Source organism: Maylandia zebra, linkage group LG10 (assembly GCF_041146795.1).
Source record: "Maylandia zebra isolate NMK-2024a linkage group LG10, Mzebra_GT3a, whole genome shotgun sequence".
Classification (NCBI taxonomy): domain Eukaryota; kingdom Metazoa; phylum Chordata; class Actinopteri; order Cichliformes; family Cichlidae; genus Maylandia; species Maylandia zebra.
Window position 1 is genome coordinate 11,456,814 of NC_135176.1, and position 12,656 is coordinate 11,469,469.

Below are 12,656 nucleotides of genomic sequence, written 5' to 3' on the forward strand. Positions count from 1 at the left end.
GGTGAATTAGTGATGGATTCCTTTGTATTTTTTTATTTTGTTTTTTTAATTAGAGACCCTCCACCTAGCAAAGTGGCAACATTCTCGCTAGGAGGTGATTTTCCTGATGAGCTGCGACAGCGTTAACCAGACATGTGCCCTTATGATAAAACTGGTTATTAAAGCGGAGATTAAGGGGAATTTGTGGAGCAGAGAGAGGAAGAACATTAGATTGATTGATTCATCTATGTTTATGAAGCTGATTTTCTTTTTAATAATGGTCAAAGGTGACTTTCCGTCCATGGCTTACTGCCACAACCTTCCCTTACTCATTTTAGGTCAGCAGCAATTTGTCTGCCCTGTAAATTGTAAAAATGTAAAAATTCAGATATTTTAAAGCAAAGCACATCACAGCAGCCAGCTCACGAGCCATATCTGCTTCCATATAAAAAAAAAAAAAAATGTTGGTTGTAATGTTTCTGTCACAAAATCCAGAATGATCATTTTCACCCTCATCCAAGCGCAAATTGTTCCAGCAGAAGCTGTACTCATACAGCCTTGTTTTCTCCTCTCTTAGGTCCAGGTGCTGCTCTACTACCTGCAGCATCCTCCCATCTCCTATGCTGAGCTGAAGCGAAACACACTCTACTTCTCCACCGATGTTTAATCCCCGGCCACCTCCCACAGGGCTTCACCTGGAGACGAAAGAGTGAGAGAGAGAGACTCCATACAAACATTGGTCCCCAGCAGTCAGTAATCCTGCCTCAGCTCTCCCTCGCCCACAGCAGGCAGCTCGTCTCAACTGTACAGCCCCCCAATCCCCCAGCCCTCCCCTTCCACATCTCCCTTCCGTTTAAACCCCACATCCACCCGACCCTACCACACCCAGTCCTGTGAGGAGATGGAGCCGGGCACGTGAAGGAGATTTCCGGGGCGTCTTAATAGTCATGTGTCGTGTCCTGTAAACGTGAGGAGAGCCCAGCCGCTTCCCACTGGCAAGAAGACAGGGAGTTATGGGACCACTGTGGGGAAAATGGGAGGGGACAAGGGTCTGGAGGCCACAGCCTGGCGCAGTGGCACAGGATCATGCCTCGGCGTGTGGGGTGTTGTCATCCCTTTGCCAAGTTCTGGTTTGATGATTTGAAAAACCAGTCGACTCAAACTCTACTTTCTGTTTTTGTTTTCTTGGTCAGAGGCATTCCACAAATAAAGGCATTTACATGTTTTGGAATAATGTTTAGCACCTGATTTTTGTTTCCTTCCCTGGGCTTTCTGTGTGTGTGTGTGTGTGTGTGTGTGGGGGGGGGGGGTGGTAGGAGGAGGCCAATGTGTCTGAATGACAGTGTGGATGTACATGACGTGTGTGTGTACTTGTGTGTTTAAGGGAACACAAGAATTATAGAAAACGGCCGTCCCAGTAAATGGCTGGAATTTTTCTTTTCCCTCTCTCTGTACTGACAAGCAAGAGAGAAGTGCCCTCCTCACTGAGTCTCGGCCAAATTAGCCCTATTTATTTTAAATATATATAATACGTGTGCCTGTACAGTTCTGTGCAACTAGAGAAATGCTCTAAGGAGTGTGTTTTTTGAAGTTTATTCAGGTAGTGATGTTATTTTTTAGTCTACTTTTCTTATTCACCATGTCCATGGTTGGTAAGCTGTACTGAAAATACACCCAGAATTCATTTCAGATCACTTTGTAGAGGAGCGAGGGCACCCTGTGACATGACGGTTGTTTGGACAGAACACAACGAATGGAACATTTAGCTTTTTTGGTTTGTTTGTTTTTTTGTTGTTGCATTGCAAGCCTGTTCCAAGTGTCTTACTGCACCGGTATAATCTGTAGGATGATTTTGTGTAGTTGCCCTCATTGCATGTTCAGCTTGTCAATCAAACTAGGCCAGATAACAAAAAGGTAGGCTGTCTCTGCAAAGCAAAGAAAAAAAAGTAAATAAATACATAACTGCATAAAAGAAAACCCTCTGTGCTCTGTATAAAGCCAACCTTTCTGCTATCAAGCCTGCAGCATATCTTAAAATACTGCAAGCACTGCTAGATGAGTACTATTTGATATTTTTAATATAAGGTTAAAAGAAAATAAAATGTTGTATTTTACTTCCTTTGAGAAGAATTTCAATATACTGTAATATTGAGGCTAAATGTTAATGTGAACTTTCTCCCCATTTTTTTTTTTTTTAGTAAAATAAAACTTATCAAAACACTCTCACCTTGTGTCCGTCTCTGCTTACAGGTCTGCTTTAGCACCAGCTTCCTGCAACTGCAGTAACTCAAAATTATCTTTTGGATATGGCATCATAATGTTTTCATGTCAAACTGTCACATGGTAAAATGATGGTAATATCAGGCACGGGACAAAAACACTGACGCTTGCCTTTCCCAGACTCTGTGTGAGCTGTGACTTCATTCTGCATCACTGTACCGTAACACTGACCTGAATCAGCCACATCGGTGCTCTCAGCTCTCAGGAATAGTTCTCTATCAGTACATGTTGCTCCCCCTGGTGGTCCAGTGAAAATCTGTGCTGAAATGAGCTGAGAGAAAGAGGGAGGGCACTCCAGGATGTTCTTTTGATAGCTATAGTAATGTCCAAAGGTCATGAGCAACCCCTTAAAAAACAAAGATAAATACAGGAAATAGGGGGGGGAACAGAGTTTGTACTGTTCTAATGAGCTTCAAAGTCAACATTTATCAGAATCAGAATACTTTATTAATCCCGAAAGAAATTAGGGAAATTAATGTGACCAGCTTTATCCTTAAACACAGCCTGAGCTCTCGCAGGCAGCTTTCTTGTCATTTCTTTAGGCAGTCGGCAGGAATAGTTCTCCAGGTTTCCTGAAGAACATTCAAAACTCTTCTTTGGATATTTTTGCCTTTTGTTCTGTTCTCTGATAATCCCACACTGCTTCAATAATGTTGTGGTCTGGCCTGCCGGGAGGCAGTCCATAACTGATATCCATTGTGTCTTTTCCTATCCAGCTATGCTTTTAGGCAGTGTGTTTGGGATCATTGCATTGATGAATGATGAAAACATGGCCAATCAGATCTTTTCCACAATGCACTACATGCTGACTCTGACTGTGCTTTTCTCCTCTTAGCATGTCTTCTCTAGCTGCTCCTGTCCGATCTGCTAACATGAAGGTTGGGTGTGGTGGGTGAGGTATGACATATAGCTCAGTCAGACACCAGGGGGCGATACAGACATTTTGGCTACACTTCTTGTCAGGTTGATCATGTTTTTTCACATTACTTAAATTATCTATTATTATTATCTATTACTAAAACTTTCAAACATAATACTTGCAATATCATTTATAGATCTAAAAAATATTCAATGTAGTCTAGAAGATGGTATAAAGTGATACAACTAGGATCTGAAACTGGAATACATGTGCCTTGAAATTTTATTGAAGCACTGTTTTTCATTCAGCTGGGTTATACATAATATATTTAATGTAGGCTATACTGCATTATTAATATAGATATAAAAAATCCTCCTGTCTCTGTCAAACAATGCTGTCCAAAATATCCCTGTTGCAGGCTACACTGTCCCATTTAACAACCACTCACTTCTGAGTTTGATGGTCTTTGCTTACAAAGGTTTGGCTTGATGTAACAACCCTTATTATTGGGATAATAACACGCGGACCCCCACCCCGCCCTCGCGGGCCGCAGGACAGCTAGACCTTGTGCAGAGGCTCAGTGAGGGAGGGTGGGGGTATTGTCGCGAAACGGGACGAAGGGCAAGGGCCCTAGAGTAGCAGGAGCAGCAGCAGCAGTGCTCGATGCACCTAAGTTTCTTCCGCTAAAGAATCCGCGGTTTCCCCGAGAGGTTTGCGATGCTGACACAGATGTTGATGCTGTTGAAGCTGCTACGCCTGAATCCCTCCTCGGCTCTCACGGCCTGGTGCGGGACATGTCCTTGTCGGTGGTGTGCGCTCCTGTCTGTCTTTTTGGCTGGCTATTTGTCCGCAACCCCGACACACTTAGTAACTCGTATATCGCTACCTTTACCGATGTCGCGGTGGGGCATTTTGCTACCCCGCATTATTCGCATTAGGGTATTTCGCTACCCCTGTCTCATCGCCTCGGGGGTATTTGCCAACCCCTTAGTAATCGCGATGGGGTATTTCACCACCCCAACCCACATTCGTAAGTTACGATGGCAAACATCGAGGGACCCCCAAGGCAAACAACTCTCAACTTCACATCATCATCTTCTTCTTCCTCCTTCTCCTCGGTTCTCCTGCGCCGAGCTTGCGAACGCTTAGCTTTACAGAGGGCAGTGTTTGCGTAAACCAGACTAAGTGAGGACCTTGGACTCTCTGTTCCTCCTCGTCCTCCTTCATGAAAACCAAAATAATTCCAAACGCCAGATCTGAATGAGGATGGGGGAGGTTCAATTTGCCATGTTGCAAGGAGAGCTTAACTTCTGTCTCGCTAGCTTGCCCTGCGCTCTTCCTTCTGACTATGCTGTCTGTGTTGAGCGCTCAGTGGATCTGCGCTCGACAGTGCAGCCTAGGCGGAGTAGTCGAACGCAGATTCACTGAGCGCTCAACACAGACAGCGTCGTCAGAAGGAAAGTTGATAAAATAAATTACAAATGTTGTATTGTTCGATACATATGCGTACCGAACTGAAAGCACTGTATCGAACGGTTCAATACGAGTATCGTTGCACCCCTAATATATACATACACACACACACATACATACACACATACATACACTGCAAACAATAAATACACATTCCAAAATAAAAACACCTCTGCAAATGAAGTGGAAAAGTTTGCTCTGGCGGCGCTTCGCATCAACATGTATATGAGGTACATTGCACTTTTGAGATTTGATCTGTGCATAGGTGCATCTTTGACGTGCAGCTCAGAGATCCACAATCCAGCACGTTTCCGTTTCTCTGACCGTCAGGCTGGCTGACCCGAGGTCACGTCAGAGCTTTGTTTTCTATCTATATGTAACAGACAGTCTGTTCCTCTCCTTCCACGCATTTCATACGACATAGCAGGCATACTGCTGGTTGGTTGACCAACGTTTTTTAATGCCTGTCTACATTAACACATCTCGAGAGGCGTAGGAGCCAAAAAGTGAATCTGGAGCCAAATGTAGCAGCTGCAGCAGGGCACACAGAGCAAATATTTTCATAGGGTAGTATCAGAAATTGGACCTTTGAATATGTAGTCCCTTTAACTTCTTTCCTTCTATTAAACCCTTTGAGAAACAGCTATCCAGTGTACTCCTGATATGTGCTCTTATCATTTGTTCCTGATGCTCAAATACAATCCTGGAGTCAACATATGTGGCTGTGTCTCTGTCCTTGCTATAGATATGTGTTAATGTGCAAAATAAGGTTAAAAAATAAAGAAATAAATGTGAGTTAGAGCAAGCTAGACGAGCAGAGAGGAATGTGTTAAATGAGGGTTAACTACCACACTGATCCCAGAACAGACCGCATGTACAAATCAAGTTCTCCGTCTAGTTTGTTCATGCAACTGGCTCACTGTGGTGTGATAATAGTGTATTTCTCAAAGCATAGGGTGTAACAAAGAAATGGATGCCTCCTGATGGGAACAGTGAAGATGGTTTGGAAGTCCTAAAACCTCTTCCTTTGTAATGGGCAGCAGTGGGTGACTCCTCTTGTTACATGCCAGTTATACCACAGACAATCCAGCTAAAATTCTCACAGAATTTCTCACAATTGAGAAAGTGTCTTTCCTTCTGACTTTCCCATCTTACTCTTGTTTTTATTTTTTGAAGTACATTTCCTGAAAAGTTCCCCATTTCTATGATCAGAGATGTGAGCCTGATCTCACAGGTTAGGGTTCGGTAAATGAACAGTCATACCATTTATTTTTTTCATTCACAACATACTAGATATTATTCTTTGGTTCACAAGCTGGACCAGCTCTACCAAGTTATCTATCACTGCACTATGCAATTAACAGCATTAACCCTTCAATGCCTGTAACAAAAAACGAAATGTCCTTCACATGATCCAAAGTGGGGTCTTCAAACAGTCCAGCACCTGGAACTGTTTGTGTACTTAATAATATATTGCTGAGCTTCTCTAAGTTACAGTAGCTTGTGTTCGTATGTGTACACAAAGACATAAACGTTCAATGATAAAAACACACAGTAGAATAAAATTGTAAGAAGTCATCAGTTGATGCAGTTTAAGGACACTTGTTCTTCAGTGCAGTCTCACCTGGAGCTCACATTTCTAGTTCATGCCATCATGACCAAAGATTCTTCAATTAATAGTTTAAAGATGTCCATGAATGCACTGCTAACTGCTCTTCAACCTTGTAAAAATCAACATGCATTTTGAATAAGAAACACTTTTACAAAACCAAAAGCTTCACTGTACTTAGTGATTTATCTGTCTAAACAAAACAGGTTCAGTTTGTGACTGAGAGAGCAGCTCGGTGGCGCTGAAGAAACACAATTTCATATGTTGTAGTAACAACACACTGCCACAAGATGGCACCCTACACCTACTTTACCATGCTGTTCCAGTAAAAAAGAAAAAGTGACAGAGCCTTGAAAGAGTGAGTGACACTTTATATGAACTCATCTGTAATGTGTCACCTTTTCTGTAGAATGAAGTGCTTCCCTTCTTTTAAAGTAAATGCAGGCTTACAAAGATCCTCTAAACATGTTTCTGAAATAATCCTAAACACAATCATTAAATCAAAAATGCAAGAAACTATTTATTTAATCACTGTTCGTAACTTAATTCCTTAACTTATTACAAAAATAAACAAAGACTTTTCTGCTGTCTCACCTCTGTCAGTGTTCATGCTGTTACAGGAACAGGTGGAGGTGCAGGTGGAACTTTGACTTCACTGTGGTTTGTATGTGCAGGCAGGAGTGTGACATCTCAGAACAGCAGCGGATTGTCGAGCACGGTGACTCCTGCTGCGACGCCCCCGTCTGAGTGTCCTGAGCTCTTGGTCCTCAGCAGATGGCCCACACACTCATTTATCACCATGTCTTTACCCTGCCTGTAAGAAAACAAAGAAAAGACTAACATTAGAAACAGCCACCAACCAATCCCTTTTACTCCACCGCCCAAAGACCAGTGAGAAACACTAGCTAGTATTAACTTGGAATCAAAGTCCACTAATCCCCAGGCTCCCAGCATAACATACAGTCCAGCACAAACTCCACAAACTGTCTTGCTTCAGCTGACTTTCCTTCACCTTCTCTCCAGAGAATCTGTTGTGCTCTTTTCACCACGAAGCCACACTCCTGCTCACTGATCCTCACCTCTTTTTAACCTAGTCTCAGCAACTTTGTCCCATAGCTTGCACATCCTTTCCACCTCCATCTTTCTTCCCAGGCTTCCTTAAAAGCCAGCCTAAGAAATACGATTTTATAATTGCCCAATAAATTAAACTGCCATTTTCAAAAGTGTTATCATCCAAATTCATGCAGCGTGGCTAAATTAAGAATGAATTACAAACCCTAGCTTCCTTGCTAATATGATTAACAGCGAAATACTATCATAGTGGAGGTGTCAAATTACTGCTAAAATAGCTCATGTGAACCCTGATACTGAACTATGTATTTATCAAAACAAATGATCTGATATTACAAAGAAAACTAATTATTGCTTTTTACAGTATTAGCCCAGAGTGATGTAAGGCAGGGTGGTTAGTCAGCCGTAGCTTTTTCACATCTTAATCAATGTTGTTGTCAAGTGTGTCTCGTATACACTATTATCTCAGTCACAGTACAGCATCTATGAATCAAAGTAGATACACAGTAATGCAAAACAGCAGGCAGTCATGTTTGTGTCGTCACTGTTTTGACTGAGGCTAGCTCATACATGGAATGCAAGAAAATGCTGCATGTGTGTGCAGATCCATGCACTGCTTAAGCTTCCCTAGTTTAACAAATGGTGAGAAACAAACAGAAGTTTCAGCATTTGCTGCATTGCCAACATTTTTAAAGATGCTTTTGTCCCCCCGCTGTACCTCCTCCTTCTCACTGAGGCTTCGAGACAAACCGTTCTGCTGCTGCAAGGCCATTGATACTGTTTTATAGATCTCTGGACCCTGTAGACGAGCGCAACCACAGAAAATAAATCACAGGAATAAAATGTGAATGATATTGCCTACACTGGACAGCAAAACCCAGGTGAGGATTATCGAATGCCAAATTTTCCAAACAATGAAAAAATCGTGTCCTTTTTCTCCCCATGTATAGTGTAGAGGTCAGCGAATGCCGCTCGGATCTGCTGCACAGCTTGAGGCTGGTCTGGGAAGAACCTCTCCAGGACTCCAGGTCTGGCGAGCACTTGCTGAACCTTCTTGAAACCAGCCAGGTAAGCCCTGATATCTGGACACTTCACAGCTCGAGAGCGCTCCATCAGACGACGAGCATCCCAGCTCTGCAATTGAAAACAGACAATGAATTCTCTGCTTGCAAGCACACCAACCAGCAGAGCGTGACAATAGTTGGTTTATATTCCGCTGAGATTTGACAGACAGAGACAGAAGAATGAAGGACAACAACACAGAGTCACGCTATCAAGGAGAACTTGGACGCTAGATTCAGCAGTTTGGCTTGAAACTTGCAAACTGTTTTAACTTGTTATGTCCGATAACTTTTCCTTCCAGGCTGCTCGGCAGTTTTCTTTCACTTGTTTCCTGTTCCTGCCAGCAGAATGCACACACAGCTGCAGTAACTACACACAATGTTGCAGAGAACATGGAGCAGCAACAAACATGTGTTGGTCTCTAATCACCCATTCAAACTGACATAGCGACAGAGGTCTGTTGTCACTTATATCAGCCAATCAGGGCTAGACTTGGTGTTGCTAAGCAGGGAAAGAAATAAACTCAATGATAATGACGTTCCAGTTTCTCATGAATACGAATCACTTTAAGCAAGTCTGCAGGTTTCATTTTAGTGTTTTTAATTAAACTCTTTGATGTAATCATCCTGAGTGCAAATCAAAAGTTGGACCTGTTCAGAAGTGTAGTTGTCAGGCATGTAACCGTTCCTGAAATACACCACGGTGACCTGTTTGCTGTCCCTGAAGTGAAAGTGACACAAAAGACACATTAATCCATGTCGACACACAGCGACCTCCACTTCCTGGAAGTCTCTCGTGCTGCTGTCCACTGGGAATCCCCATGGTGCCTCTTCCCAGTGTCTATGACATGTAACAAATATAATAAAATAGCAAGGAATTATAAAGTAAATGACAAGATTTTCCATTTAGTTTAATTTAACAGTAGTCATTTTGCAGAAGACAGACATTTGGTTACTATAGTAAAAACTATTATGTCAAATTAACCAAAAAGAAAAAGAGTCAACAAATGCAGACACTTGGCTGTCTTCAGCAACAAAAACACCATCAAAAAAGTCACAGTCATCAGAGCAACATCGGAGAAACAATAAAGTCTAACCATGGAAGGTATATAGAAACATATGCATAAAAACACAAAAACAAATAACATCAACAATGAGCACCTTTAGTTTTGCTGAAAGTGATATAGCTTTCTGTTCCCATCAACTGAAAGCGCCAACATTTCAGGTGAGCATGCTGGGCAGCTGAAGCTGACATCACAGCACAGCTGCTCTTCCTCATCAAGAAAGCTGTGCTGCACTGCATCGCTGTTGGCATGCCCAGTCTGTACGTACAGAAATATAACAGAGAAATAAATATTTGCATCTGCTTATTGAAAAACAATATCAAAGAAATACTTCACTCACCCTTCCCCCACACTTAGTACCACACTCCAACAGTTTTGCAAAAGCTTCCCTGGAGAATCATGGAGAAAATACTTTTAGTTCCTGGAAAGAGCTCAAGGGTCTAAGTGTAAAGAGTAGACATGTTGACAGATGCTGGCCAATATCCACTCCTAATCAGGTCCTTTAACTCAGGGCTGCACTGCTGCTGGCATGTTTGACATCTGTATGTCGCCTGGTGCACATCATAACGTTCTTGGACCAAAAAGAAAAATAAACAACATGACTAATAAATCACTGCCTTCACAAATGACTTCTATTAATGCAATACCATGTTCTGATTGTACAGCAAGGGCAGAAAACATGCTTCATCACACTATGTTCAAATCCATCACCCTAACCTAAATAGCAGGTTGCTGTTTACTATTAATGTTGATTAAAATCACTATTTTTCCTGCTGACACTGTGAAGTTGACTCTACATAAAACTACTGATACAGTACCTTGAGTCGGAGCCTGAGGCTGGGATCAGACAGCAGATGAATGCAGCGCTCCGTAACATCCTTAGTGATGCTGAGGTGGGAGGGAAGCTCTGCTTTCACATCAGGACTACCAATATCTTCCACATCCTCACACTCAGTGGGAGGGACCTCTGCAATGGCAGCACATGTACAGTTAGACCGCCAGTTTAGCAGTGAGGTTCAGATTTCTATGACTCTTAATTACAATGATCCATCTCCTCTACACTCTGAATCTAATCTCACCACCACTACAACCTATAGCTTATATTCCACTGGCCCGTAGACAGACCTATTACCTCGGTCTTCAGTGTCATCATCCTCTATTCCAAAGCTCTCTGCCAGTTCTTTCTGTTTGCAGTAATTCAGCAGGAATTGGCCAATGCTGAGGTCTTCCTGGTCACTGGAGCTTTGCCTGGAGCTGGCAGACTTACTGGTCCCGCTACAAGTGGAAGGAAACCACCTCGCTAAAGGAAAAACAAGACAACAATATGAACATAGGCTTGGTTACAATAAAATAAGTCAGTTGATCAAAATCAGTGTGACACAGACAATGATGTTTTTGGAAAGAGCCCATTAGTGACATTTAATTTATACATTTTTACTGTGAGGGCTTGTAAAACTTCTGTATGAATATTATTATGAATATTAATTCTACAACAGAAAACGACTCAGCATTTAAACCATCACGATGTATTAAATGTTTCCAAAGACACTGATAATTTGATAACAAGCAAAGTTATATATCCTGAAATGTACTCATTGATAGAAACTTTGAAAGGCAACACAGAAAAATGCGGTAGAGAATGCCTTGAGTCACATTTTCTTCCTTATCCTCTTTGACTCCCAGTATACGTGAGACTCAAGCTGACATCACTGTTGAAATCTTACCCAGTGCCTTCATGAGCGCGTGCAGCACGGAGCAGAAAAGAGCAGCTGTGTGCTCGTAGCTGAGATCCAGAGCCGTCAGCACATCCTGAACGATGTCCCCGACCACGGGCTGCAGTCAGAGTGAGTCAACATAACTGTCAACACCCGTGGAGCCTGGCCAACAAGACAGGATTACAATGAAATACAGTAAAAGCTCAGGGACGCACAGGCTTAAGCAGACAAAGAAGGAAATCGGGTAAACCCTCCAGCACTCATTTCTGTGTCCATTTTGGGCTAAAAACAAAAACACCTCATAACTACCTGTGGATGCTGGCTGAGCCTCTGAAGGTTGAGTGATATGTCATTAAGCAGGTAGTCAGAGTTCTCATTGATCAGTTCCTTGAGGGAAGTGTATCCACAGGCCTTACTGATGTCCTACATGGAGCTCAGCGCCGCCTGGCTCACCAGCAGTGTCTCCTCACCAGCTTTCTCCAGCACAGGATACAGCGAGGCCATCAACAAGGCACAGAAATTGCGGCCCACTGGCTGAGCACAGCAGGCGATTCCCCCGAGTTGGATGCACAGTTGACAGATGTTGCTGTTGAGCTAATGGATCATGGATGCAGATGTTGATGATGAAGGAATCACTTGGAGAGAGCTTGTATTTGAGTTGCTGGCATCACTGTTGTATATCGAGGGGAGTCTGGATGGACCGAGCAGCTACGCAAAGAGACAAAACCTGTGTTAAAGCACTGCTTTCTAACCACTTTTACACATGCACTGCAGCTCTGAAGTTTTCAAGATATTGTCCATGCACGTGAGAACGCAAATGTCTGACACAGTTAGATCAAACATTAAACAGCCTTTAGCCTTCCTGCTCCTGAGTGAAAGCCTGTATTATATCTGACTGTGCTCATGTGGGGATAAGACAGATTAGCCTTTTCTCAAAGTGAAGAGTGGGGGCCAATTTAGGATCTTCACTCAAATTTAAAATACAAGGGAAACTGATGTATTTCCTTAAATAAACAAAAACCACACAAGCGCTTATAAAATGCTCATCCTACCCAGTCATATGCAAAGTGTTAGAATCAACGTGTGATCCACCTGCCACTAAGAGATATTATTTCTCTTTGGTAGATGGAAAAAATGGAATCAAACTCACTGTCAGTAGCTACAACAGCACATTTGTTATAATATGATGAATCAAGCATTTAGATATTAAATAGTATTGAGGGAGACAGGATCAAATACAGTGGGGCAAAAAAGTATTTAGTCAGCCACCAATTGTGAAAGTTCTCCCACTTAAAAATATGAGAGAGGCCTGTCATTTTCATCATAGGTATACCTCTAACTTGTCCGAGTTTTAAAGAACTGATTTGCAAATTATGGTGGAAAAGAAGTATTTGGTCACCTCATTTTTTGCCCCACTGCGTAATATACAAAGATATTTGTGGCAACTCGATGTGCTTTGTCCACTTTTATTATCGGATTGCTCTGTTAACCAAAGGGAATACCTCAGTTTATTGTATGTTTGACTATAATTTACAAAAAGACTAA

General features: G+C 42.3%; 2 protein-coding genes across 11 annotated transcripts in view; one reads left to right on the top strand and one right to left on the bottom strand.

Moving 5' to 3' along the window:
• abr (ABR activator of RhoGEF and GTPase) overlaps window positions 1-2,205 on the top strand; it is a 122,331-nt gene extending 120,126 nt beyond the window's left edge. For all 7 annotated transcript variants that reach the window (XM_004557278.6, XM_076889023.1, XM_004557279.5 and 4 more), the window contains one exon: window positions 557-2,205. In XM_004557278.6, the coding sequence (XP_004557335.1) occupies window positions 557-646 (90 nt within the window). In that variant the 3' untranslated portion in view covers window positions 647-2,205. The remainder of the gene's footprint in view (window positions 1-556) is intronic.
• A 2,719-nt stretch (window positions 2,206-4,924) lies between these two features.
• On the bottom strand, window positions 4,925-11,533 carry LOC143420779 (TELO2-interacting protein 1 homolog). 4 transcript variants are annotated; one of them, XM_076889025.1, is made up of 9 exons: window positions 11,421-11,533; window positions 11,121-11,273; window positions 10,529-10,696; window positions 10,215-10,363; window positions 9,737-9,967; window positions 9,494-9,654; window positions 8,984-9,053; window positions 6,795-8,405; window positions 4,925-6,312 (listed from the first exon to the last, which is right to left on the bottom strand). In XM_076889025.1, the coding sequence occupies exons 2-5, from the start codon at window positions 11,131-11,133 to the stop codon at window positions 9,899-9,901; spliced, it is 399 nt and encodes a 132-aa protein (XP_076745140.1). In that variant the 5' UTR covers window positions 11,134-11,273; window positions 11,421-11,533; the 3' UTR covers window positions 4,925-6,312; window positions 6,795-8,405; window positions 8,984-9,053; window positions 9,494-9,654; window positions 9,737-9,898. The 4 variants fall into 4 exon arrangements, 3 of the variants coding, with proteins under 3 accessions (XP_076745140.1, XP_076745141.1, XP_076745139.1); XM_076889026.1 differs by having other exon boundaries at window positions 6,795-9,654; window positions 9,737-9,785; XM_076889024.1 differs by having other exon boundaries at window positions 6,795-9,654.
• Between the last annotated feature and the right edge of the window lie 1,123 nt (window positions 11,534-12,656).

Bases quoted from the DNA above. Each gene is read 5' to 3' on its own strand.
- LOC143420779 (XM_076889025.1), bottom strand. The intron at 10,364-10,528 runs GTAATAGGTCTG...CTGCCATTGCAG, and splicing joins TGATGACACTGAAGACCGAG to AGGTCCCTCCCACTGAGTGT. The intron at 9,968-10,214 runs GTACTGTATCAG...TTTTGGTCCAAG, and splicing joins GCCTCAGGCTCCGACTCAAG to AACGTTATGATGTGCACCAG.